Here is a 26,965-nt window from a genome sequence, read left to right on the forward strand (position 1 = left end):
TTGAATTGAGTAAATAAACAAAAATGTTGTATATACATTTTTTCATGATTTTTCCACATTTTCGGGTGGAATTGCACAAAATCGCGCGCACCTCCAGTACATTAGGTAACTGCAGTGAATATGGCAGCTTCAGTCAGTCTGAAGCTGGGGGGAAATCTGATATTTTGCGTAAATGTTTGCTTTTATTTTCACATGTGATGCTTCACGTATTGCACAGTTGCGGAGGAGGAGCGTAGGGGGAATGGGGGGTTAAGGATTAAGTACGCATTTGCGTGGGCTGTGCTTGACAAGGGGCATATGTTTAGGGGTTGACAAAGCAGCAAAACGAACACTTTTTATTTGCTCATTATATCCATTTGTCTCGCTCAAACTCGTTATCTGTGCAATCCATGAACTTGCTCTTGAAAGTATGCTACAAATTAGTCTTGTTTTGTCCTCTTCTTGCCTATCTTTGCAGTGCCATATGCAACCGATAAGACTGTGTGAAGTGGTCAAAAACAACAACAACAGGAACAGAAACAGGAACAGGAACTGAAGCAGCAGCAGCAGCAGCAGCGTTGCATTGCGCGCGTGTGTGCGTGTGCGTGTGCGTATTTGCGAGCGTGTGTGTGTGAGCGAGTGCTTAACAAAATGGCGGGCGGCCGGCGCAGCCAAAATGCAGCGCTGCTCAGCAACGTCGTCGTCGTCGTCGTCGCCGTCGCCGTTGCCGCGATGCTGCTCTAAACGAATGCGCAAAGATCGAGCGAGCAAGCGGCACACAGCACATTGAGAGCAAGAGAGAGCGAGTGCGAGAACGAGAGAGAGAGAGAGAGCGCGCAACCGAAAGGAAGCGAGTGGCAGAGTGCGAGATAGAGAAAGCTACAGACGGTAACCAGGCAGCGACATCCATCCATCCATCCACTGCTAAGTTGCGCAGCAGCCGCCGTAGGCTAGCGGCTAAGCGGTTCAGGTGCCAGTTTTCAGTCATCGCAGAGCGGCGACGCAGCGCACCGACTACGCACCAAAATGCCTGGCGGACGACGTGGACTTGTTGCTCCACAGAACACATTCCTTGAGAACATAATACGGCGCTCCAATTCGCAGCGTAAGTACACAAAATACAACAATTTATTAAGAACATATCAAATCAAAAATACAAAAACAAAAAACAAAACTCGAATTGCTACAAAAAAAGCTACTCACAAAGTTATCGATAAGTGAACTAAACGAGTGTCGCAATCATCTTGTTAAGTGAATACCTAAAGTGTTTGATGGTGTTGATCCGGGCAACTGTTCTCCATTAGAAATAACGCTAAGATCCGAACTATAACAAGCACTATCGAAAATATCGATTGGCGCCACGTTCGATAGACATTTATCGAAGATTTTGTCGAACATTTCAATGTGTAGAGTATCGATAAACAGTTGAATACATTTCAATGTGGATAATAATCTATCGATAACATTCATGTGGCGACTATCGAAGTTATTATTGTGTAGATAAAATGTTAAATTGTATATATTGAATATAATATCAGAAGATTCTTAACTATTGAAATAATAGTGTAAGCCCTTAATCAATACACTTTTCAAAGATATATCAATGTGACAACTATCGATAACTGAAAACTATCGTGTAAATCCTTAATCAATATGCTTTTCAAAGATTTATGTGTTATATCCATGTAGAATCTATTGATATTATAGTGTAAAACTGAAATATAAATGGGGGAACTGGCCATATTATAGTGTAAGACCTCAATCAGTATGCTTTTCAAAGATGATATAAGCCTATTCATTATATGAATGCGGCGTCTATCGATTTCCGAAACGATTCGTACATGCAATAACTTGTTTTATTGTATCGATCGTATTAATAAAATAACTAGACCGATATTTTGCACAGTTAGGCAAAGCCAATGTCTTAAGTATGCCAGAACAGCTATCGATAAATTAATTTACAAATCAATCCGAGTCATCGATAACAATTGGAAAAATTGTGGATATGATTTCCAAAGAAATTTTCCAAATTCCCTGCATTGCAGATCAACTCGCATACATGCCGAGTCCTGAGGTCAGTTTAGTGTTGGGGCAAAGGCAATGAGGTGCCAGAAGAGGGTTGACAACAAACCCACGCAAAGTTCTTAACACTACATCCAGCATTTAGGTACGGGTCTTTCATTTGTGGTCAGCTATGGGCAAAAGTTCTGCGCTTGTCAACTGACGGCTAATAGAATTGAATGGGCTGGTCTGGTGGAATGACACGGAATGTGAAATCATTTTCCGTTAAGTTGTCAACGCTTGCAGCTTCAGCCGCAATCAGACACCGCGCACAGCGAGCGTGTGTGCGAAAAGAGGCGCAGCGGGGCGCAGGGGCCAAGCACATACGCAACCGCTTAGCTATATAAATAGACCAACACACAGCCAACCCACACAACCACCAACCCACACACACACACACAGAGAGAGAAGAAAAAACACACGTCGATTGCGGGTTGTCGTCGCCGCTGGGCCAATTAAAACGGCGGCAGCAACCTGTTGACCAGCTGAGAATGGAAGGAGAAATGGGAAATGGGAAATGGGGACTGGGACTGAGAATGAGACTGAGAATAGAAATGGGAATAGTAATAGGATTGTGAATTGAAAAGGTAAAATGAATAGGAATTGAAACAGGGGGAATCGTAGCAAAACTAGATAAATGAATAGAAATTAAAATGTGAGCATGACTGGAAATGCAGATAGGAACAGGAATCGCAGGAATCGCAGGAATCGCAGGCAAACACAAATCGGCAAAAATATGTGAATAGAAGAACTTTGAGCAAAGATGTGAGAATTAAGCCAACCAAAGGGATGTCATCGAATATAGCTGTGACTACGAAAGGCAAATTTAATTGGAAGAGCAGAATAAGAAGTGAATAATGCATTGATATACGCCGAAATGAATACATGAATGTTCGCAGGCAACATATTCAAATTGAAATAGGAGAAGGAAATTGAAACGGATTGTCAATAAAGTCTCATGAATGGAAGGAAGACAAAAGGACTTCAAACAGAAATGACAGTCGCAATACGTTCACGAACTTGAATCGAGTTTCAAATTGGATGAAAAGTTAAAGCCGAAAGCAATTGGCCTATAAAGGACTATAAACATATAAATGAAGGAAGGTGAAATAAGTAATCAAATAGTCATAGAATAGGAATTTCAGATGGCAATTAGGACAAGCAGGTGCAAAACTGGGAACGGAAGAAGAACCGAGTTGAATGGTAGGCAGATAAAGGCGCACGAATATGAATAAAGATTGTCAAAATGAATGAGAATGGAAGAAAGGAATTTCGACATGAAGAAGCGAGCGGCATATCGACAGGAAGTAATATCCAATAAGGGCGAAAACAAAAAATAGAAATTTCGATGGAAAACGAATTCCAATCGATAGTTGACAACTCATATGCACATATCAGGAGCATGGCGGAATGTACGTCGCAGTACGGATATAAAAAAAAGGGGGGGGGGGGGGGGGGGGGGGGCATATTGATGGGAATTGCAATAAGAGGTGACACATGGACGTGAATTCCCATAGGTGGGAGTGCATGGGCAAATGTGGCTGGATAAACCAATTATATGCGTCAGGTTTGATCAGCTGCACAATGTAAAACGTGGCATGTTGCAGCAGCAGCAACAGCAACATCAACAGCGACAGCAACACGCAGATAATTAACAAGCTGATGGCTGAAAAGCCACCCAAAGCCAAACCCAACGCAATTCAGGCGAACCACACAGTCAAACAGCTGGCATTTATGTCACAACCACAGACACAGCTCCAGTTGCAGTTGCAGTTGCAGTTGTTGTTGCACTTGCAGTTGTTGTTGCACTTGTTGTTGCAGTTGTTTTCTGTCAAATGATTGCGCGTACAACATGCCTGGCTGTCGGAGCAGATGGCTGACTATTGTCTGGGCGTGCGGTTGCACATTGTCGCACTTAATGACTGCAAATAACCAGAGTCTGTGTACAAAATCATTTGAGCTCAAAGCATAGCCGAATTCGAGATACAATTAAAGCAAATGGCACATATTTTCAGTGCAAGCTAGTTCTACCAGCTATTATTCCATCAAGCTGGTATTTAGACTAAGCTTGATTTAAGCTAGACTTAAGAGGAATTAGCGTAGCGAAACTTTCAAGCTTGTAAGGGTGAAGGGTATTCTAATTCGGCTATCAAATGTGTAATCTCCCAGCCCAAAAGGTATATATCATCTAGATGAGCAGCAACAGTCGAGATATCCGTCCGTCTGTCCATCCGTTTGTTTGTTGGAGGTCTCTCAGTTTTAAAGCTAACATGTGAAAACTTTGGCTAGGTCAGCCTCTCTGTTGCAGGCAGTACACAACATATCTCAAAGCCGGCCGGATCGTAGCTATATAATATAGTAGCTGTCATAGGAACGTTATTACATTTATTAGTTAATCTATGCTGCTAATATATGAGCCAAATCTAATATTATATAGCTATATAGGAAGTACCAGACGTCAAAAGAGTTTCTTTAAGGGAACATATTTTGGTTTACACGATATTTCCATCAAACTCAGCATTTACGAGCTTCACGTAGATATCCTTAGCTTCTCGTTTTAATTAATTATAATTGTTTTTTTGCAAGTATGAATAGATTAAGTAAATAAAAGTATATATAAATATTATAAATTTCTTATGGTTTGAACCAACGACCTTCCGCTTGCTCGTCCGACGCTCTGTTAACTCGCGTTGGCAAAGCACATTTATACGGTTTAATTCTTCTTGATGTTATTCGTCTAATCTTATATAATTTACACTTTGACTAATAATCAATCAGTCAATCAGTCAGTCAATCAGTCAATCAGTCATTCAGTCAGTCAGAACAAACTCTGTTAGTCTGATGTGTTAGGCTTCCGCTGCACAAGCAAATATATGCTAAGCCTATTATGTTATAGAGTCTTACATTTTGGAATTTCCAATGCTAATGTTAACTAAGTGCTTGCCTTACATAAAAACTGCTAAGGCGCTGCTGTTAATGTTAACGCACGCGAATGTTAACGAAAGCGCGCCACAGCTGCTAATACAATTTGAAGCGAACACGGACTATATGAAAGTTTGACTGGCACATTTCATAGAGATGTCTACTTAAACATTCCGCTTGTCATACAAGAGACCATTTCAAGGTCGATGTGCGTCATCAAGCGGGTGCACGTGTGGGTGGGTGGGCGATTGGGCGGTGCTTGTTTAATGGGCATGCATTTTATTTTTATATGTATCGAGAAGGGGACTTGAGCTAGTCAAAAGCGGATTACCGGGCAGCCAAATCAGACATAAAGCCTTTTTCAAAAGGATTTGCCGAGCAGGGCAAACTGAAAGCCCACCTAATAAAAGCACAGGTAGAAAAAGGCCAGCGAGAGAGCGAGATAGCAAGATGGAGAGATAAAAGCTAGTTAATGTCCACAGCCAAGCGAACTGCGAAAAGATGCGACTATCGCACATTTATTTTCCTTTTTGTCTGTTCACATTTTCGTTTGCTTCTTCGGCTCGTTTTTTGCTCGAGAGCCTTAAATGAAAACGACATAAAGGAAATGCACACAGACGCAACAGAATGGGGGACGAGCAAAAATGCTAGCGCATCGGGCATGGCAATAGGGATAAGGAAGTGCTGCTGGATGGATGCAGTGGCTGCCACAGCGAATTAAGGAAGTGTCGCATATTAGGACAAGTAAATTGCGTTTGTTGCACGGCACAGCCAAGAGAAAGTCCCCCTTGCGTCCGAGTAAAAGTAAACCTGAGCATCAGACACAAAACGAGCAGAGAAAAGAATGGTTTTCTTTGGCAGATTAAATAGACTTGTAGACTAACAAACGCGTTTATACGAATGATGTAGTTCGATTTGATAGGGATTTTGACTGAGAGAATATTGCTTGATAAGTTTTTCACACTGAGTGATGTGCTCTCTATAGAGCCTCAAGATATGGTAGAGCGATGATGATATTACTTTGATTTATATGTAAGAAAACAGAAAAGATTTTCAACTTAATGTTCGACATATCAGTGCAATGGCAGCTATATGATAAAGCTTTAAGACTGAGAGACTACCTAATATAAGAACAGGGAAATAAATACTAGGGGAGATACTGATTCCGAATATATATTATACATTTTGGAAGTATGTTAAGATTTGGCTAGCTTGCGGCTTGGGCTTGGAGTAAATAGCGAAAAAAGAAAGTATCGTTGTTAAAAAACTTTAGAAATCGCCAAATATCCAGATATATATCATAAAGCTCGACACACATCCAATAGTACGTCAAGAATACCCATGTTTAAACTTGAGGCTTAGATTTGCAGGCAATAATGAATTTACTTCAACCTTACTTTACTTCAATTTAACCTGACTTAACTTAAATTGAAATTCTTGACTCTTGAACTTGAACTTGAGCTAGCTGACATTTTATATAAATTTTATTAAGGTAACCAAATAGCCAACAATATATTATGGGGACAAATGCAATTTGTGACGCAATTAAATGCGCCCTCTGCAAGAATTGATGCTATATCAAATAACGCTTTTGCACGTTGAGATAAGGAATATATTTATACATTTTATTTATTCCTTACCGGTAGATAATATTTTGTATTTCGTAACAAGTTTTATCTAAGTGATTCCGATTTAAAAACGAATTTAAGCAATAACGCATTGAGTTGAGTTAAATCAGTTATATTTGAAGTATGTACTGTACTACTTACATATGCTAGATTTCACGGCTCAGTTGGCTTCGAGAATCGGAGTGCGTTGCAGATACCCCTTGCAATAAGCTATTCAGCTAGGGTATACAAAATTGACGAAAAATCGCGAACATAAAGGAATTTTCATGTTTTGTAGCATGGCTGGTTGTGTATCGCCCCCGCTGCCCCTCCACCTCCACAGAGCCCTTCAGCTATAGCCGTATTGCGTTACCTGAGGCTGTTACTCAGCGGACTGGCGGACTGGCGGACCGGCGAACCCTCTGTCCGGGGCTGTGTGTATATGCCACAGACGGAAGGCAAAAGCAATGCCGCAATTTGAGTTTCGTTTTTCGATTATTGCTCAGGGCTACTTCACAGTTTTGCAGCTTGTAATTCAATGAAGTGGAAAACAAATGTGAGCTGCCTTCAAGCACTGCCATTTCCCATGACTTCTTAATGCATTTAGCTGTATTTTTGTTGGTTAAGGATGGCACGAGGGGGAAAGTGCGGGCAAGATGGGGTATAGCTCAGCCAAACATTTGCATATCGAATCGCGAGACTCCAGAGCTGGCACATTACGTATACGCAGCGTGTGCCTCCGTTTCGGACTGCTCGACCATTTTGTTTCGACGGTTTTTCAATCATGCCACCAGCCCCGAACCGTTCCGGGCCCTGCCCCCCGCCCCCTGCCGCCTGCTGTTTGTTTGGGTCGATTTGTATTAGTTTTGTGTGTGGAGGCGTTTTTTCGAGCAAAGTTAACAAATCGTCGAACAGCCGCCGCCCACTGAGCCGGGCACATTTTCACAATAGCTTTGAGGCCATAATGCAATATATTATGACAACAAACTTATTAACGAGCCGCAACTCGGCCACAGCGACAGCTGCTTGGCCAAGGCCTTGTCTGGCCCAGAGACGTGGCTTTAACTGTGCCAGGCAAATAACCAGCTCGTTTAAAAGCTTCGGCTGAAGTGACTTTTATGTTTGGCTCGCAACGCTTTTGGCTCGACGTTAAGTGGTTAGCCCAAACAAGAAGCAGACGGTGCTCGTAAAGCTCAGTCGGGCATAACTGCGGTCCGTGCTTAAACCATTTGGGAATTATAAACGAAAAACGGTCGCCTTTCAACCCTTTTTATGTGTTCAATGATTACGGTGTTTCATAGAGCGTCAAGCTCAAACTTGCCCTTTTAGACAGTTCAAATGTTTGAATCGATAATGCTCGCCCAGCAGATACCCTGTACTTATGTAGAGTAGTTAAATTAAATTATGATCAAATTTTATTAAGAAAACTTGAAAATATGTGTTTAATAAATTGTTAAGTTTCATTTAAATTGAAGCTCTGAAAATTGTTCATATTAATTTTGTTATTAACTATTTTATGGCTTTTTGGCTTGTGAAACACTTCCTCAGCTGTCTGCTCATATGAAATGAAGACAAGAAAAGACGGAATTCAACATTTTGAATAACGAAGCAGCCATCTAAGGAGTAAAGTCACGGTCGAAGGCTATCTAGAGTCAAAAATTCCAAGCGAGTCTGCAGCATTTTCATAAGCAAACAGATTGCGATTCAGCTCACCAATTACAGGGTATCTAACTAGCACATATTTAAAAGCACAGCTAACAAAATTTGTTAACTAAAAGCTTTTCCATTTTCTTTAGAGTTTGAGTGCTTGTTTTAAGATTTAAGTGCTTATTCCAAGTGCAAAATAAAAAAATCTAATTTTAATTATCGTTGGATGTGTTCTGGCATTAACGCCAAGGGGACGCAACAGGGGGGGGCATGTTGTGGCCCAACCTGTGAGCATTTCGATTTGCTGCCAATCACAAACACACAAACGCACACACGCACACACAGACACACACACACACGCAAGTTAGGTGTTTGTTGTTTTTTAGTGCAAACTCATTAAAGTCGAAATTGAGGCCAAAAGTTTTTCACATGCTGAACCCGAGAAAAACGAGCCTCGGCACGCCCAGCCATGTCCGGACCCAAAGCGTTGTGCCGTGGTTTTCAGCTTCTGACACACACAAGCGCACACACACACACGCACACATACGAGCACACACTTACACCCTGCTGAACATTGGCAATGTTTGAAATTTGTGTTGTCGCCTTTGCGGTGCGCCTCGCACGTTTATCTCGCCTCGGCCACGCGCTGTTTGATCTTTGTCAGCAGCCAGTGGCAAGCGGCAACAACAACAACAACAGCAACAAGAACAACCGCAACAACAACAACAACAAGAACATTGTGCAGAAAAGTGTCAGCCACTCGTTTGACTTGCCAGCTTTGAAGTTTTCCTTTTCACACACATTTTATTTCCCAGAATTTTCTTCATTTTTATTTTTTTTGTCAATTTTGCGCTTTTGTAAATTTTGCTGCCGTTCTCGAGATTTTCACTTGTTGTTGTTGTTGTTGTTGTTGGCATTTTGTGTGTGGCCAACGATTAGGCTTGGGCCAATTAGAAAAGGTCAATTTCATGTTTGTTTGCCGCTTACTCAGCCAAAGCAGAACGCAAAAATTTGCATAGGTCATGCTCAAACACTGTGAACTAGTTCTGGCCCTGGCCCTGGACACTGGACACTGGTTCATTAGTGGTTCCGCAAGTGTTTTAGCCTCTGACATTGAACATGTGCAAAGGCGTTTCACATAGAGCTCCGTTTCACATAGGCAGATAGTTAACAGGCCAAACTAGATGAGCTTTAAAGAGTTGGGTTTCAGAACCAAAGAAAACAAAATGGCAAGTTGCAAAGAAGAGTTGTTGACGGGAGTGTCTGACAAGGCAATACCCTGTAAGCAGCGACAAGCTGTGCCCACAAAGTTGCTTCCATCTATAAAAACAAACTCAAGCTCACACACACACACACACACAAAGGCCTTTTCTTCTTCTTCCATTAGCTATGCTAACAAAGCGTTCTTGATAAACTTCGGTGCTTAGGTTCCGATCTTTATGAAATTTTCAGGGCTTAAATAAGACACATCAAAATGTTTATATACCAAAACGCAAGGCTCTGGACATATAAATGGAAATGGAAAAATGGGGCTGGGCATAAAAAAAGTGAAGTATTGTCAATCAATATAAAGTAACTACTCTCCAAAGCGATATTACGGAAATGAGAAGAGCTAATGGAAGATATTGCGTTAAGCCCGTTCTGTGCGATTCCCAAGAGAAAATATATTATAAATTGCAAGTCTATTGTTTATGCTTTCACACATTGGGATCTGGCTAGGTCGACTCAGTTCGTCGTCCTCTTTTGTTCGCAGAGGCCTACTTGTTGTTGCCTGTTACAAACACTGGCACAGAAATAATATGCCCGTTTATTAGCCATTTGCCATGAATTCAGTGACTTGGCAAGCCTCAAAGAGCCCCATTGTGCAGTTGAAAGCAATAATCGCGTCATAAATATGAACAGATTAAACACGAAATGATTGTGCAATGATGATGACTGAATGACAATCAATTAGGCGCTGATTGCTTATGGAATGAGCAACAATCGAATAGTATGTGACAGCTGAATGTGCTGGGAATAAGTATCAATAACAGGCACTAATTGAGCACTGAATGAAAAATGAATGCGCTCTGAATGACTGACAGCCAAATGAGCACCAAAAGAGAGACTACGGCTGAAAAACCAACAAATATTTGGACAAGAAATAAATACTAAATGAGCACAGAGCGCAAACTAACCAAGTTGTGAGGAGCTGACTGATCCGTGAATGATCCTTGAATGCAAAACCCGAATGAATGACAACATTGAATAACAGCTGCAGCCGATATGCAACTGAGAAGTGAATGCCCATGGAACAAGCCTCTAATGAATGCTGCATGGGCAAGAGCAAATGGGCAGGTCTCGTAGCTGGGAATTGAATGCGATCCGAGCGGCACGCAGTGCGTACTGAATGCCAGCTAAACGAACGGATAGTGCAAACTGACTGAACTCGGTTTAATTAACATCAAATTTAGCCGCAGTCGCGTAGGTTTTGTGGCTTGCGTTGGCTCGTTCTCCAGTTAGTTATTTCAATTGGCCAAACATTTGCACAGTTCGGCGCGCCGTTTGTGCATAAATATTTGAATGCGTGCATTTCTGGTAGTCCGCACGCTGGCTGTTACACTGTTACAGTTGCCGTAACCGGACACGGTCAAGCAATCAAGCAATCAGCAACCACCCAGCCACAGTCAAATGCAACAAGCCACGTGAAACTGAATGTCTCTGCAGGTGGGCGAAGGATATCAGCGGGTGCTGGCTTGCCACGAAGCAGCAGAGTGGGCGAGGCGGGGCGGGGGGTAGTAAATGTAAACGCAGCAGCAGTTAACAATTGCAATTACGACACAACAACAACAACAACAGGACAGCAAGACAACAGCAACCCACTGAACCGCTGACCCCCAGAAGGACCGACCCGACCGACCGACCGACCCGTCCGACCGACCCGTCCAACCGACTATCCGTCCAGTGGAATACTTCGACGGCTCTTAGCCAAGCGAGTTATTGATTTTCCTTAGCTTGTTGTGTTTTATTTTAGTTGTTGTTGTTGTTGTTGCTGTTGCTGTTTCGCTGTCGCCGTGTAAATTAACGTTGACTAGCACGACTGTGGGGCGTGTGGCGCTGGAACTGGGGTTCGTTCTGCCGGATGCGGGTTTGGGCAGCGGCTGCCTTCAAGTTTTGCCATTACATTTATCGATTTTTGGTGGGTCGCCCCGTTTGGCTTTGCCATTTGCATGTTGTTGTTCTTGTTGTTGTTGCTGTTGATTGTTTATTGTTGTTGCTGTGCCATTTGTAACCTTAGCGTTGCTTTGCTTTACTTTACTTTGCTTTGTGACACTTAACTTTTGACGTGGTTGCGTCTTTGACCTGTTTTTCTGCGTTTTTTTTCTTTTTTGTTGTCCCTTTTTTTTGGGGGGGTAGCAGGGGTGTGTGCCCGGAAATGCGCGAGTGCGGTACCCTGGCCTTCTTCTGCTACCGCCGCTCCACTCCCGGCCGAGAAGGTCAAACGTCGCCGTGGCCGGAGCAGTAGAAATAACACTAACTTCGAGTGTTCGGTTAACCCAATGGAGAGCTGGCTTTGCGTCAAAAGAAGGTATAAAACATGGCTAATGAGTTGGTTAGTGCACCGTAAATCATACGCCATGTGGTACAAAGTACCGATTGGTGCTTAGCACCTTCACGAACTGTCCCTTTTCAGACGATTTTCTTGCTTTGACCTTTTGATTCAACGACTAACACATTCCAGACAGCTGAGTCAGGGCCAGGCCCATAAATAGCTATAGGGTTTCAGTGATTGAAGACAGTTGTCAAGTTCAATTGAGCAGCTGTACGAATCAGGACTCAGAGTAAACGATAAATAGACGGCTTCCTGCTCAAGTCCTACCTCAGACTCTTAGCCCTCAAGGTTTCCTTTCGTTTCTTATCCTTCCTAACCCCCATTTTGCTTAGCCTTGATTCCTGCTACAACTGGAACCTCCCTTTCTACCTCATATTAATTTTTTTAACATAGCTGTAATTCTTGTCCTCCCCTTTCAGCCTCACACTCTATCTCCCATTCTACGAGGTCTAGTTCAACGTCTCTCTTCAACCCTACCTTACCCTCTAGCCTCAGACCTTATCTCCCCATGAAGTCTACAATTGTAACCTTGTCTCTCGACCCTACATTATTTCCCAGCACGAACCCTCCACACTTACGTGCTAGCCCTAACTCTAGACCCTCTCGTGCCATCTCACACTCTATCACTACTCTACCCCCTGTTCCTAGCTTAAGGTCTAGCTCAACCGCATCCCCCAAAGTGACCTACGCATGCTCTAACCCAACCAACACTTTCTAAACCTTTGCGTTAACCATAGTGCCTAACTCTGTTTGGCCTTCAATACCTTATTCACCCACCAGACCTTCTTCACGCTTTGCCTTTCACTTGTAACCTTGACTCCGTGGGTGGCCCCCGCGTCTCGCCACTGTATATGACTACCTAATTTCCTGAACTTACCTAGCCCCCTATCATTTTAACCCCAGCTTACGGCCCACACGTTAGCCCTCACCTTAAGCACTGACATAATTCATTAGCATTTGATTTGTGGTCAAGTCTCGGGCAGGTCGTATTGCATTGGATCATAACAGGATTTCTCGATAAATCGACATGCGTTGCCGCTATAATTAGACAGCAAGAGCGGGCACGGAGGGGTCACTGGGGTCGGGGCCTGGATTGCTAGCGACACTTAGCATTAAATAAAATGCCATTTAAGACCTGCCCCCAGTCTGTGGGTCAACATGATTATGAGGTTGGGCGGTGGGCGGCCCTGCTAGCCTGCTACGCTCATCAAATATGAGCAGCCAGAGCTGCTGCAACTATTGTGGGAGAGGGCGGTAGTTTGGGAAAGGGGGGTATATTGACACCGACCACTGTGGAACTAGCCTCCAGACCAGCTGGTGAGGCCAATCAAATTGGATTAAGTTGTTGCTGCCGCTTTTGTTTTGTATGGTTGGCGGATGGGGGCTTCTGTGTGGTGTGTCATGTGTTTGCCGTCAGGTGTTGCGCAGGTGGAGGCAAATCAACGGTGGTTGGATCGGGGGCTTTGCTATCAGCTTGTCATTCCTAAGTGCCGGCCCGTGGCTGACGATGAGGCCACATAAAAGCCAAAGACCAAACTCAGCCAAAGAGCTCGCACTCATGAATCCACTCATAACTATTCACTTGAGGTCATGCTCCAATTGAAGGAGTGCAGAAGCAACTGCAACCCACATTGGTACTCAAATGGCGTTTGAATAGCCCATGAATAGTCATCAGTGTCGGACAACACGCATTCACCTCAACCAGTTCTGACTAGGATGCAATCGAAGTCGATGGAATAAGAGTTTGCAACCAGGACGCAATACAATACAATAATAAAATAATCGATGCATATAAATAAGTGTGTCTCCAGCAGCAGCAAGGACTAAGAGCTGGTAGATAACGACAGGGAAACAACAGTTAGGAATAGGGCTCATCGGCAGAAGAAGGGAAAATGGGCTACGAAGTGGAAGAAGCCACAAGAGAAGATTTACCACTAAGATCCTCAGTAAAGATACATCTAGGTACTTACGAATACTCATCAATTGCAGTAGAAATAAAAGATTAAAATACAACTAAATAGAAGAACCAAAAACTAATGACTAAAGACTAGGGACTTAAGGTCCACGATACATAGCACTAAAGAAAATGGTACTAAGGACCAGACAAGTGGCTACGGACTCGGATTTAAATGCTAAGAATGCAAAGGACTGAGACTAAAAGTAACGAAACGTAACGAACAAGGTACTCAAGGCTAGCTTCCCAGGCTTGATTTATGATACCTTACACTAAGTACACAAGGCACTCGAGACCAATAACTAGGGGTTACGCACTTGGGACTCAAGGCTTGGTAGTCATCCTTGATACACGAAACTTAACTTTGCAGTAACATGGAATGAAGGACTTATAAATAGGGGACGGACTAGGGTCTTAAAGTTATTTATATGCCTTCATATACAATGCTTTACACTAAGGATAAGACTAGGGGCAAAAAGAGTAGGGGTCAAAAGGCCAGATGCATAGGGTTGATTCAAGAACAAAGGACTAGGGATTAGAAACTAAGGCTTCCGGACTAGGGTCTGTGCAGAAAGGAAACTTACGACTATGGATGAATAGCTAGGGATTAAAGACGGGGCTTACCTGGGCTTTGAGTTCCAAGCCAGGCTACATGAAATAAGAAGCTTGCAAAAAAGGATCAGTGAGGCAGCTAATTACAAAATCCATTAATAGGAAATTACGATTTGGAGAATCTAAATGACTTAATGCAAACATTTGAAAAATGTTTCTCTAACAAAGTTCTATGGAAATCATGAAATATTAAATTTAGGCAGCAAAGTTTTGTTATTTTTATTGCGTGAAGTCAAGTTTGCCACAATGAATACTTGATGTTCACATTCATATGCTACTCACAAACTGATTCACACGCACTCACAAGAACTTTGTGACGTCGCGTGTCGAAAAGCGACGAATTTGCTTAGTTGACGCTGCCCCAAGCCAACAAATATCGCAGAATATGAAAAGGTAACCCAGAAAGGAACGAAGGCAAGTGCACGCACAAGGCGCACACACACACATATACAGGCGCAAAGGCGTGTGTGTGTATGTGTGTGGTTTTGTGTGTGTGTGTGTGTGTGTGTTGCCTAATTTGGTTAAAGTATTGCAAGCTTCTCGGTACGCTTGCTGCACGCAACCCGCCCGCCCGAGTTGCCAAAAATGCAAAACAGCAACAATCCAGCGCACACACACAAACACGCACATACACACACACACACACACACACACACACACACACACACACACACACACGCACGCACAAATAGCGCTTGCAGCGGCCATTGGAAAAGTTGCTGCTTGAATTTTGCTTTTGCTGCTTTTAGCCAAAAAAGTTTACGCAATCAACTATTTTTGTGCTAGCGGCGGGGGCAGCTAGTGGGGCGGCGCTGGCAAAAATGTGGAGCCACAGAGCAGCACACACACACGCACACACACACGCACACACACGCACACACAAATGATAATGAGGCAAATGAAACGAGGACAAAACTTCAGCAAAAGCTGCGAAGCATGAAAACCAATGGCGCCGCATGTGTGTGTCTGTCTGTGTGTGCATGTGTGTGTGCATGTGACCAATTACACATAAACTTTCACCCACACACACACACACGCACACACACACACACACACACACAGCTCTAGTGATGTGGCAATAATTTGAGTTTCTGGTTACCAAATGTAAATGATGACTCTCTGATGTGACCTGACGACCCCCCGCAGCTACCACAATCTACACACTCACACACCCTACCCCACTACACCCCCCCCCCCCCCCATTCCGCAAACCACTTCACGCGCCCACTTTGATCCAGATGATGACTGGGCGTGGCAGTTGCTGCACGAAAACACAATTGACCTTGAATTCCTAATGGCAATTGCGACAACAACAAGCAGAACCCCAGTCCAAAGTCCGAATTGGCCACATTTCAAAATAGGCCAACAACAACAACAACAATAACACAGTCCAAAACTTGAAATTTGTGGCACAAGCGCGGTGCAAAAATTAAATTGGATTTTCAACAGAAAAGGGAAACATGTCTTTTACTTGAGCCAAAGAAAATGAAATGGAAAAAAGCCGAAATGTTTCGATTCCCAATCTTCGAACCCACGACTAAATACGCTTGAGAAGTGCATAGAAGGGCATTTTTGATACAAAAGTTCGACTTCTTATTGATGCTTGGCTAACCAATAGATATTTTAAGACGAAAACTTGATTGTACTCCAACTGTTTTAAAGCAGACTTCCATATCATACAGCATCAATAGGGACAGATGTCTGCGAGTCAGACTTTTGTATCGAAAACGCCCTTCTACGCACTTCTCAAGCGTACTTAGTTTTTAGATTAAATGTTCGCTCTACTCGCACAACTAACTTTTGGATCGCTTTACAGAATGTTCTTGAACTAAGCACTCTTGATTAAAGCTTTATGATTGCATTTTTCTTGTTCGTGTGTTTAATAATGCAACAGAAATTTATCAACTTGTACCTAACACGCCACACCCATAAGCCAACCCATCGCCCTCTCCAATGTGTAAAGTTTCTAATTATAAAACAAAAGACCCGAAAAAAAAAATGAATGAAAAACAAACACTCGCTGGCAGCGCAACGCATCTCTGGGCAGGTTTGCACTTAATTATGCAAATTTAATAACAATGCAAAGTGCCACACACACGCACACAGAGAGAGCGAGAGAGAGAGAGAGGGAGAAGGGGAGAGAGGAGGGCATGTGTGAAGTTTATTATAAATGCCATTAGGTGAGCGCGTGAAAAATAAGTTAGAGGGCCAGGCGAAAAAGGGAAAGAGGGCCAACAGCCAGCATAGTTTGTCCTTTAGATGTGTGTAGAACATAAGCGAAGGGTTGTGCGGGGGTTGTAGCATTTTGGGGGGGAGTGTGGCAAAAAAAAAAAACTTCGCTGTTGCGAGGCTGTTGCAATTCGTTTGAAGCATGCCCCAAGGAATTGTTGCGCCGTCAACTAAAGCATATTACCTTGTACCCATAGCCCTATTAACTGGCTACCTCACCTCACCACACGTACAACCCCCCGCCCCGCCCCCTCTCTAACATTACTGCAGCTGCGGGTCTTGGAGCTGTTGCCCAGGTGCCCCTCACCTGTCTTTTCCGCCAACCCGTTGTCATGTTATTAATTCGCGTTGCTAAAAGGGATTAGATCTCTTTTTATACTCTGCGTCCATTTCAAATGGGCAAAAGTAGCTTATACTTTTTTTTTTACAAAGGTAACAGGTGAAAAAAGGCTGCTTTCAGCTTCACAAAGATCGGACAATAAGCACCGAGGTTAGGCAAAAGCGCATTTTGCATAGTCTGGGGAGAGGGAAAGAAGAAGCATGTATTTAAGCTCGCATAGAAGGGCATCCCACGGTCGGACACACCCGACTAGCGCATTCTTAGTTTGCAATTTTTTTTTACAATTCGGACAATAAAATTTATGCACTCGACTGTGCAAACTGAGGCCAGAGCTAAAGCGTGTGTAGGTGTATCAGACGTGGCCTATGGGGCGTGGCAGGTGGCGGGGCTGGAATGCGGGGTTTGGGGCTCTGCACAAAGCGCAACTAAATGACATGCCCAGCTGGCAATCTGTGGCCTAATCGCCAACCGTGCGGACAAAAACAAAGCGTGGGGCGGCTGCAGCTGCAAGGGAGATAGAGGGGCGACGGGGGGACGGGGGGGAGACTGGAGGGACAACAGGAGCCAGCTATTGTCAGTGCCCACTTATGTGTGGCAAGTAAGTGTGTAAGTGTGTGAGTGTGTGTGCATGTGTGTGTGTGGCATAAAGGATAATTGCAAGGCACGCGCCGTGGGGGCAAGAAAGAGAAGGCAACAAACGGCGAGCGCTCGCTAATGTCATTAAAACCAGCTTTTGTCTGTGTGTGTGGTATTTGTGTGTGTGAGTGTGTGGTATGTGTGTGAGTGTGTGGGTGTGGCAAGCACGAAACAAAAGGCAAACGACAACAAGATGGAAAATGTAAAACCACAGAAAATAATGACACAAAATGGCTTCAACAGGCAGCAACAGCAGCTGCTGCTGCGGCAGGGTAGCGGGGGAAAGGGAGCGGAATCGGGAGGGGTAGGTGCAGCAGAAGTGGAGGCGCATGCAGTCAGGCAGGCACAAATCCTGGCGAGCAGCAGCAGCAGCAGCAGCATCGTCCATGCGGAAATGAAAGTTTTATGCAACAACAAACAACTTGCAACCGCACACACAGTACCACGTGTGTGCTCGTGTGTGTGTGTGTGTGTGTGTGTGTGTGTGTGTGTGTGTGTGTGTGTGTGTGTGTGTGTGTGTGCTGCATATATAGTATTTAGTTAATGGACTAGTTTTGTTGTGCTTCTGCTGCCGAGTGGCCACTTACGACCAGCTAAAGCCAATACAAAAACCAAAATCCAAAACCAAAGTCGAATCAATCAACAGCCCCGCCCCGCCCCGTCCCAGCTCGCGCACAGTCCGTCCAACATCCTGCTTAAAGTGTAGTCCTCGAACAGGGCGCGGAGTGGGAGGGGAGGATACTAGAGTAAGCAGAGTAGCTCATCAATCATGCGCGGCGTCGCAGGGCTGACATTTCAACTGGAGCTGTCACATGGTTTCGATGCCTGGCCCCGGTGCGAGTCCTGTCATATCCTTGCCAGAGCTTCTGCACTGGCCAGTTGTTAAATTGCTGCTGAATTTATTATAATTAAAATGCTCTTTGTTCGCATTTTGCAGCTTTATTTATCTCCATTTTGTACACGTTTTTTTTTTTCGTTTTGGCTTGTGGTGACATGAAATTCGCATTAATTACCAACTGACTGCGGGCTGAGCTTTGACTGTGGCTTATTTCTGACATTTATGCAGCATTTGATTCATGTCAACACAAATGTGCAACAGGAGCAAAGAGCAAAGCAATGATTCATATTTATGTATAGTTGATCATAAAGGAGACTCCAACTACTCTCTATCAAACGATTCTTCTTTCGCCCAATTCAACATTTAGCATACTTGTTTTACAGCTACACTTTTTGTTAAAAGCCATGGAAAAACTGAAATTTATTTGATTTTTATCTAAAGCAGGCCACATAACAAATTTGCTGACCGCAGCGCCTGTAGTTCCTGAGATCGTTGAGTCGACATGGTTTGGATTATAAAAACCCCGTCTTTCGTTTCGATAGAGTGAAAAGAATGGAACTAGTTTTATTTACTTTAGGCCTTCAACCCGAACCCAAACAGAACTTATATTTCTAAACTCTCCACACGATTTCTGCCTTCCCTTCTCTTTGCTCGACTTTCAAAATCGAAATCACGCGTAGCTTATTTGAATGAATTTTCATATTACTAAGTATGCATAACAAATTATGAAAGTGGAAAGAATTTTAAATGGAATTTGAGACTTATATGCATAGTCTATTATTTTCCACATTTTCATAAGCATATGAAGTTCGAAGTTTATATCAAGGCTGCAAATCGGATTCCTACCACGCCAACAGGAGCTATAGCTGCCGCTTAACTAGAACTATTTCGAACTCTGAACAGAGACAACTGAACAAAGACAAAGACTATTTTCTGGCTTATGCGAATCGAACTAATCTGCGCATTTTATGCGCGCAATCTGTATGCATAACAACCTTATATTGCCCGCCCCTTTGAATGTACTATGAGACACTTTGGCTCATTTGGCATCCACTCGGCTACTTGGCCCTTGGCTCGATGTGGCGCCTGGCTCATCGGGCTTAAAAATAAATCGCGTCTGTCAAATGACCCAAACACAAATTGCAAAACTTTGCCAGCCAACAGCTTTGAATGCCATCAAGTGTTGTGTAGTGCACACTGCAGTGTCGTGTTAGTGTTGTACAATGCAGCTATGCCACCGACTGACTACCTGCCTGTATGCCTGGCTGCCTGCGTGCCCATATCGGTGGTTCCCTTGTCCACTCTGCAAGTGGCAGTTGATACAGTAAAATGTCATGACGTTGACATAATGGCAAAATCAAACACACACACACGCACACACACACACACACTGAAACACGGATACACCCACAGGCTTAAGTGAGTGAGTGCCACTATAATAACAAACATACTCGAAATGCGAAGCGTTACGATTAGCGATGGGCACGTGCTCGATAGTTGGCAATTAAACTCGTGACACGCTGTTCCAATAATATAATCAAAATACATAAGTTCCCAATTTTTGGTCAAAAGGGTAATTTCCTTCCAATAATAAATATATTATATATATGAAATATTTACTTGCCTTAATTGCTGTCAAGTCGTGCTTGTGCGCTCATCTCTAGTCGGACTCGACATCCAGATTCAGGCCACGTTTTGGATCCAAAGTTAAAGCGCAGGTGGGCGTGGCAAGCGGAGGCATTGGCGATGGCGCCGGGCCGTGCAGCAACTGTTGACACTGTAAAGTAGCAAATGTTGTTCTTGCTCTTGTAATTTCTGTGTGTGTGTAGGTGTGAGGTTGTGTGTGTAGTTGTGTGTGTGTGTGTGTGGGTGTGCATGTGTCTAGCGCATAAATATGCATTTGCCCATTTCCCGACTGCCAGCGATTGCATGTGCATATTTTTTTAAATCTCACACCCACACTCACACCCACACTCACACCCACACTCACACCCACACTCACACTCACGTGTGCATTGGCCGGCCACGTGAATTGTGCATCTAAATAGTTGAATGTATTTGTATGTGGGTTACTGTGCTGCTTTTGTGCCCGCTTGGCATGCATCTCACCGCACACGGCACCTGCTGGCGCCCACCTGCAATCGCTACTCCCCCCTCCCCTCCCCGCACCCTCCCACGCCAGCCCACTTTCCACGCCCACTCAAAATATAGTGTTTGTAAAAATAGAGTAGATAATCAACGTCAACTTATTTTGAACTGTCGCATGTCGAAAGATATTGCATTCTACTGCTGTCGATTTGGCAGCTCATTTTGTTCGGCGCGCTGGTTCCAAAGAACCAGTTCCCGACACACACGCACACTAGCTCGAGCTAGTTTATAAGCTGCGTAAATGTTATAGCTGAAAATTGACAGCTGATGGAGCAGTTTAAGCTTAAAAGAAGTAGCAAATATATTTGCATAGCTCACGATGTAAGCTTTATAAAAGGAACCACACAGGCTCCTTAGTCATGATCATTTTTGTTCATGAACCACAAGAGTTAGAGCCGAATCACTTTTAAGCTGTTGCGCTATTGGAACTACGCGAAAGTTTCAGCAAACATAAGCTGACATTTTTGATGAATTAAGTTCAGTTCATGCAGCATGTGAGTCCTAGCTCCAACTAGTTGCGACATTAAAGCGATGTTTAGCTTGGGAACTAGTAACTAGTTCCATACAATAGAGTGTGTGTGTGTGTGTGCGTGTGCCACAGCAATTACTTGCAATAACAACAGTAACCAGAAGGTCCCCTTCGGAAAAGGCAAACATGAAGTCAGGCAATGGCATTTTGAAAGCCATGCGATGCCAGCGCGTGGTTTTCACGAACACATGTTCCATGTACCCGGTTCGTTGTAACACGTTACCTGCACCCGAATCGGCCAACAGCAACAGCAACAGCAGCAACAACAACAAGAACAGGGCCAATAGCAACCGCCATTAGTTGACTGACTGAAGGAAGCACTGAGAGGCGAGGGGAGAATTGGGTGAGGCGGGCTGCACTATCAAATGGCATTTTATTATGAATGACAACATTTGAAATGTTCCAATTACGCGCAAATATTTTGATAGATGCGCGTTGCTTCACTAACTAAATGACAAGCTGACAGACGGACAGACCGACTGACGGAGTGACACGTTCAAGCGTGGGCGCAATGTCAACACCGGCAAAGCAGTGCCAGCGACAGTTATCGATAATCAGCGATTATTATCGAAAGTAAGTGTGCTGGGTAGTGTTGAAAAGTGGCGTAGTCTTCAATTAAATCTTTTCTTTTATTTAATCTGGTCAATCAGTCAGAGCAGACAAATAGGTTACGTATATACATATATACATATATAGATCGAAATCTAACACTTGGTATGGACAGATCCGTTCATTCAGGTAAACAGTTTAATATTTCCTGACTAGGGAAGGAAATATACCTATGTATATACTTCTGTCAAGTCGTAGGCCCCAACTATAGGTATCTGATATAAGTCTATTGCGAACTTGTCTTACAAGTAAGACAAAGGTAAGTTCTCGATAGAAATATAACTAATATTCAACAAGAAAACGAATCAATCTCAAATCGGTTCTCACTCTCTCTCTCTCTCTTTTCTTTTCTCTTGATCTCTTTACAGCGGACAGCTCGTTTCTATTGGCCAACGCACAAATCGTCGATTTTCCGATCGTCTACTGCAATGAGTCCTTCTGCAAGATTAGCGGCTACAACCGAGCCGAGGTCATGCAGAAGTCGTGCAGGTATGTGTACGTATTGCCGATTTATATTCACTCGCTCTGTTGCGCTCTCTCGCTAAATGTTATTTATCTCTATATATACATACATATATCCATATATGTATCTGGCTAGCCTAAGTATTGTATTCCACGCAGTTATTGCGCTCAACAGCTGCCCAGCGCTCTCTCTCTCTCTCTCTCTCTGTCTATCTATTCATCTGTCTCTTTCTCATATTCACAGCAAATCAGAGTGTTTCTCATCTGAGATTATGCTCTTACTATATATTGCAACCCCTTAGATATATAGCTATATAGCTTTCTTTTTGCTTGGTTTTTATATGGCATGTCTAGCTTTTTACTCCCTTAGATACATTTTGCATTTGCAGTATTTAAACATATGAAATTTAGATTAATCTATAAAATGTTCGCTTTATAGTTACAATCTAGAATCTTTTTTTAGCTGATCTTTTGTGTTTCGAAACCCTTTTCCAACACTATTAAACTATTTCTGCCCTATTTTCTACCCTAACTAAAAAGTTGCCCAGATTCATTTCGTACTCTTGATAGTTTCAACTGTGTTTTTCTTTCGTAATTTGTTACAGGAAAAAAACTGCTTTAATTTATTCGAACACTTAAGCTCGACCCTTTGCGCACTTACTTAACACTGGCTCTAAAAATGTCCTCCTGCTTCAACTATAAACACACTTGTGCTCATTTTATGGCTGACAAGCAAGCGGATTGACAGTGACAGCGCACTATGAAAGGAAGGAAAGATTTCAGTCAAAAGTCAGCAGACAGCTGGTTCACGGCCAGTTTGTAGCCCCCGAGTCCATTTATCAGGGCATTAAGTAGGCATTAAAGGCCAAAACGCCGCAGTTCCGGCTAACTGTGCTCTTCCGCCGGGCGATATTCACTGGTTGCTGCATGCGAGAATGCGGGACAATTAAAAACAAAAAAAAAAAAAAAATAACAAAATAGAATGCCCGACTAGACGATACCCTGCACCTTGCTCCACGCAGGCTGCTTGCTTCTTCTAACCTTAACCCCACTTTTTGGGAAATGTAAAATTTAGGGTTTTTATGAATAACGAGGGTAAAGATGTCGAAAATTTCCATAAGAGCTTCTATAAGCCATATGCTCAAATATAGAGTTTCGATATCGATATTTATCGATTCCATGCAAACGATCTATCGATAATTTACAATTTCCTCTAGATTTTCTTTGAAATGTTCTCGAGTCTCCGACAAATCGATAACTAGTTCGTCTCGTCTTTTGATGCTGAGAGCAAGAAAATATTGACTTTATGAAGTCACAAATGCCGAAAAAATGGGATTTTAATATCGATATTTATAGATTCCATGCAAACGATCTATCGATCATTTACAATTTCCTCTAGATTTTCTTTAAAATGTTCTCTAGTCTCCGACAAATCGATAATTCACAAATAGAGACAGACAGACATAACTAGTTCGTCTCGTCTATTGATGCCGAAAGCAAGCATTTATTTACTTTACGAAGTCACAGACGCCTCCTTCTGCCTGTTACAAACAATTGACAAAAGCCTGCTATGCCCTTGATAGCCCGTTTTTCAATGGGTTCGGGGCATAAAGAGAACGCAAAGAAAATGCGGTTGGCTTCAATGTACTTTTACTGGCTGTGTGCAAACTTTTGTGTAATGAACACAAATTGTTTGTAGAGGTAGCAAAGCCCAAAGCCGAAATTGTGCCGCAGGCGATTTTTCGATACATTTACTTTATATCTTTTATGTTGCAAATCAGCTGGCAAATTAGCTTGAAAAATGTAAGAAACAGGGGGGGTCGACGGGCGACTGTTGCATGACCCAAGTGCCTGCAAAACTGTAAAGTTGCGCACAATGTGAAATTCTCCAGCGAATTCTTTATAATTTGTAAGCGAAAATTGCCACAGCGGTTGGCCTAGCCAAAAAACAAGCCAACAAAATAAAATGGAAGCGTATGCAGTGCCAGACCAGCAATCCCTGCCCCATGTCCCCAGCGACCCACCACCTCCCACCCCCGCCCCGTTACTGGCTGGTTTTTTTTTTTAATTTTTTTTTTCTTTCCTCGGACAAGCCAAACTTTTGTAATGCCAATCTAGGCGTTTAGCTGACTGCGCTATCTTGCCCCTCTCCTGCCTCTCGCCCTTCATCTCTGTTACTCTAGAGTATGTACGTGTGTGTGTGTGTCAGTTATTTATTGTTGCGCTTTGACCTACTTTGCTGCAGTGTGTGTGTGTGTGTGTCTGTGTGTCTGTGTGTGACCGCGCGCTAAAAGAGAATCCAAGCAAAAGGTTGACCAAAAAAGAAAATCCTTTTATTTGCTGCCCTCTCTCTCTCTCGCTCTCTCTTTCCCTCTCTTGCACTCTCTGTCTATCTCTTTCTGTTTGTTTGTTTGTTTGTTTATTGCTGTTTGCTTAACTGCGCGCACTTTCTTTCAATTTGCCAGTTTGTGGCGCCTTTTAACTCCAAACCTCTCGCTCCTGCCCCTGCCCCTGCCCCTTGCCTGCTCTGCTGTTAGTTTAGAGTTTATAAAGCGGAACCTTGGCCAATGCTTCCCTTTAACCTGTTTGGGCCTTTGTGTTGCCTGCCTTCTAACCCAATTCTGTGCCTGTCTCCCTCACACACACACACACACACGTGCATTGATATCTACTGCAGCAAAACAGTTCATTGCACAAAATGGCCGGCGAAGAGGAAATGAGTCGCTTTGCGTTTCTATTCGTGACGTCGCTGGGCGACTTAACCGACGCCAGCGTCGCCGCCGCCGTCTCAGTTTGTTGAACCTTTGTCATGGCATAAATAAATACATGTGCACACATAAACACACGCACACACACACGCACACAGATGCATGCACATAAACAGCATTCGTCTAAATGCAATGACAGCAGCAGCAGCAACAGAAACAGAAACATCAACAGCGACGGCGACGGCGACAGCGACGGCGGCAGCGGCAGCGGCAGCGCCAAATACAAATTAACAGTTTTTATTGTGTCTCCTTTTGCACTCGCATTCGAATTCGCCTTCACCCATTGCTGGCTGCTGACGTCATTGCAATTTGCGCACTCTGCCCCTGTCGCCCCTACCACCCGCCCGACCGCACCAATCGACCGTGTCTCTCGCCCGCTCGCTCGCTCGCTCGCTCCTTCACTATGTCATTTAGCTGCTCGCTCGCACGCTGAGCGCTTGGCCATTTTTGCATATTTTTGAGCGCGCCCTAAAAGCATGCAACACTTTTTTTACCACTCTGTTTTTCTTTTTTTTTTGCTTGTAGCTCAGCACGTGCGCTGCCTTGGCAACGGTTTTCTATTTTTCATTTCACTTGCTATTTGGCGTTCCTCTTCCACTTCGTTTTCAAGCTATTTTTCAGTATTTTTGCCAGCGCATGTGATAGCATCAGCTGCAGCAGTGGGCCGCCAGACCGTAGTGGCTAGCCATCAGCTTAGAAGATGTGCCATACGATATGGTAATTTCTATCATCGCTCGTGCTCGACGGCCATTCGGTGTCAACTTGGCCAAAATAAATGGCCGCCACCGTGGCCAGAGGCAGGCAAATTTAGCATATTACCTGACCTTACAGCACAGGAGTGTCAACCATGAATATATCTACATATATCTCCTTCGAATGCAAAGGCAAAGGAATATGCTGCAGCTTGCGTTAACTCATTTATTAGATAAAAGAGCGAGATTTCTGGGAATCTCGTATTTATTATCTCAAGCCAACTCTTTGCAAATTTGCAAAAAAAAAAAACACGGCGAAAAGATTTCTGAGAATTGTATTCTATTTCAAAGTGGAAAACCACTTTAGCCAGAGTCTACTCTACGCTCAATTTAAAGCTGCGAGTCAATAAAGATAGATTTCTGGCAATTTAAATAAAACAATTGTGAATGCGACCACCCCCCCCCCCCCCCCCCCCCCCCCCCCGCCCACTCCCCTCGCCCCATCATTGTGCCCTATCTAAACAAAGCACAAATAGATGGGAAATATGAAATGTAGTTTCTCGCTGTAGCTCAATCAAATAGAGTATATCGTGTATTCCCTTATATAAACATTTTTAACCAAATATTTGAATAGAAATTTGCAAAACTTACTCAAATACAATATTGTATATCCGTTTTTCGGTTGCATGTAAAACAAATTGAAGGAAAGAAGAAAACAAGTAAGAGGTTCTAGTAGGCAGCTCCCGACTAGGGGATACCCTGAACCCTCTTCATCCAACATCAAATGCATATATATATTCTATTTTAGAAGCTATATGTCAAGTTTGGTGACTCTAGCTCTTATTATTTACCAAAATTGCCCAAATCGATATCGATATCGATTTTTATCGATTGCTTGGAAACGGAACAAGTTATAGATTATCGGAAACAAACTCAATCTGCGCGGGGACTAGGAGCATATTCATCTAAGATTCAAGTCTTTAGCTCTTATAGGTTCTGAGATCCTTGCGTTCATACATACGGACGGACGGACGGACGGACGGACGGACAGACGGACAGACGGACAGACGGACGGACATGGCTAGATCGACTTGGCTATTGGTGCTGATCAAGAATATATATACTTTAAGGGGTCGGAGTTGCTTCCTTCTGCCTGTTACATACATTTGGATTTTGCACAAATACAATATACCCTTATACCCATTTTTAATGGGTTCAGGGTATAAAAAAGTGGGCAAAATAAACCAAATGGATATTGAACCAGAAATAACAACTAGAGATACATTTGAACCCAACAAACTCTGCGAAATGTACATGAAATAATAATCCCTTATAGTTCC

General features: G+C 43.3%; 1 protein-coding gene across 1 annotated transcript in view; it reads left to right on the plus strand.

Annotated features, from left to right (window-relative positions):
- Nucleotides 1-1,005: 1,005 nt before the first annotated feature.
- The window catches only part of LOC115766821 (potassium voltage-gated channel protein eag), a gene marked incomplete at its 3' end in the record, with an annotated part of 48,866 nt that continues 22,906 nt past the window's right edge, over nt 1,006-26,965 (plus strand). Inside the window, exons 1-2 of the mRNA XM_030710857.1 lie at nt 1,006-1,084; nt 22,072-22,192. Of these exons, the coding sequence (XP_030566717.1) occupies nt 1,006-1,084; nt 22,072-22,192 (200 nt within the window). The remainder of the gene's footprint in view (nt 1,085-22,071; nt 22,193-26,965) is intronic.

This window comes from Drosophila novamexicana, unplaced genomic scaffold (assembly GCF_003285875.2).
Source record: "Drosophila novamexicana strain 15010-1031.04,08,12 unplaced genomic scaffold, DnovRS2.1 tig00001270-arrow-arrow-pilon, whole genome shotgun sequence".
Lineage (NCBI taxonomy): Eukaryota > Metazoa > Arthropoda > Insecta > Diptera > Drosophilidae > Drosophila > Drosophila novamexicana.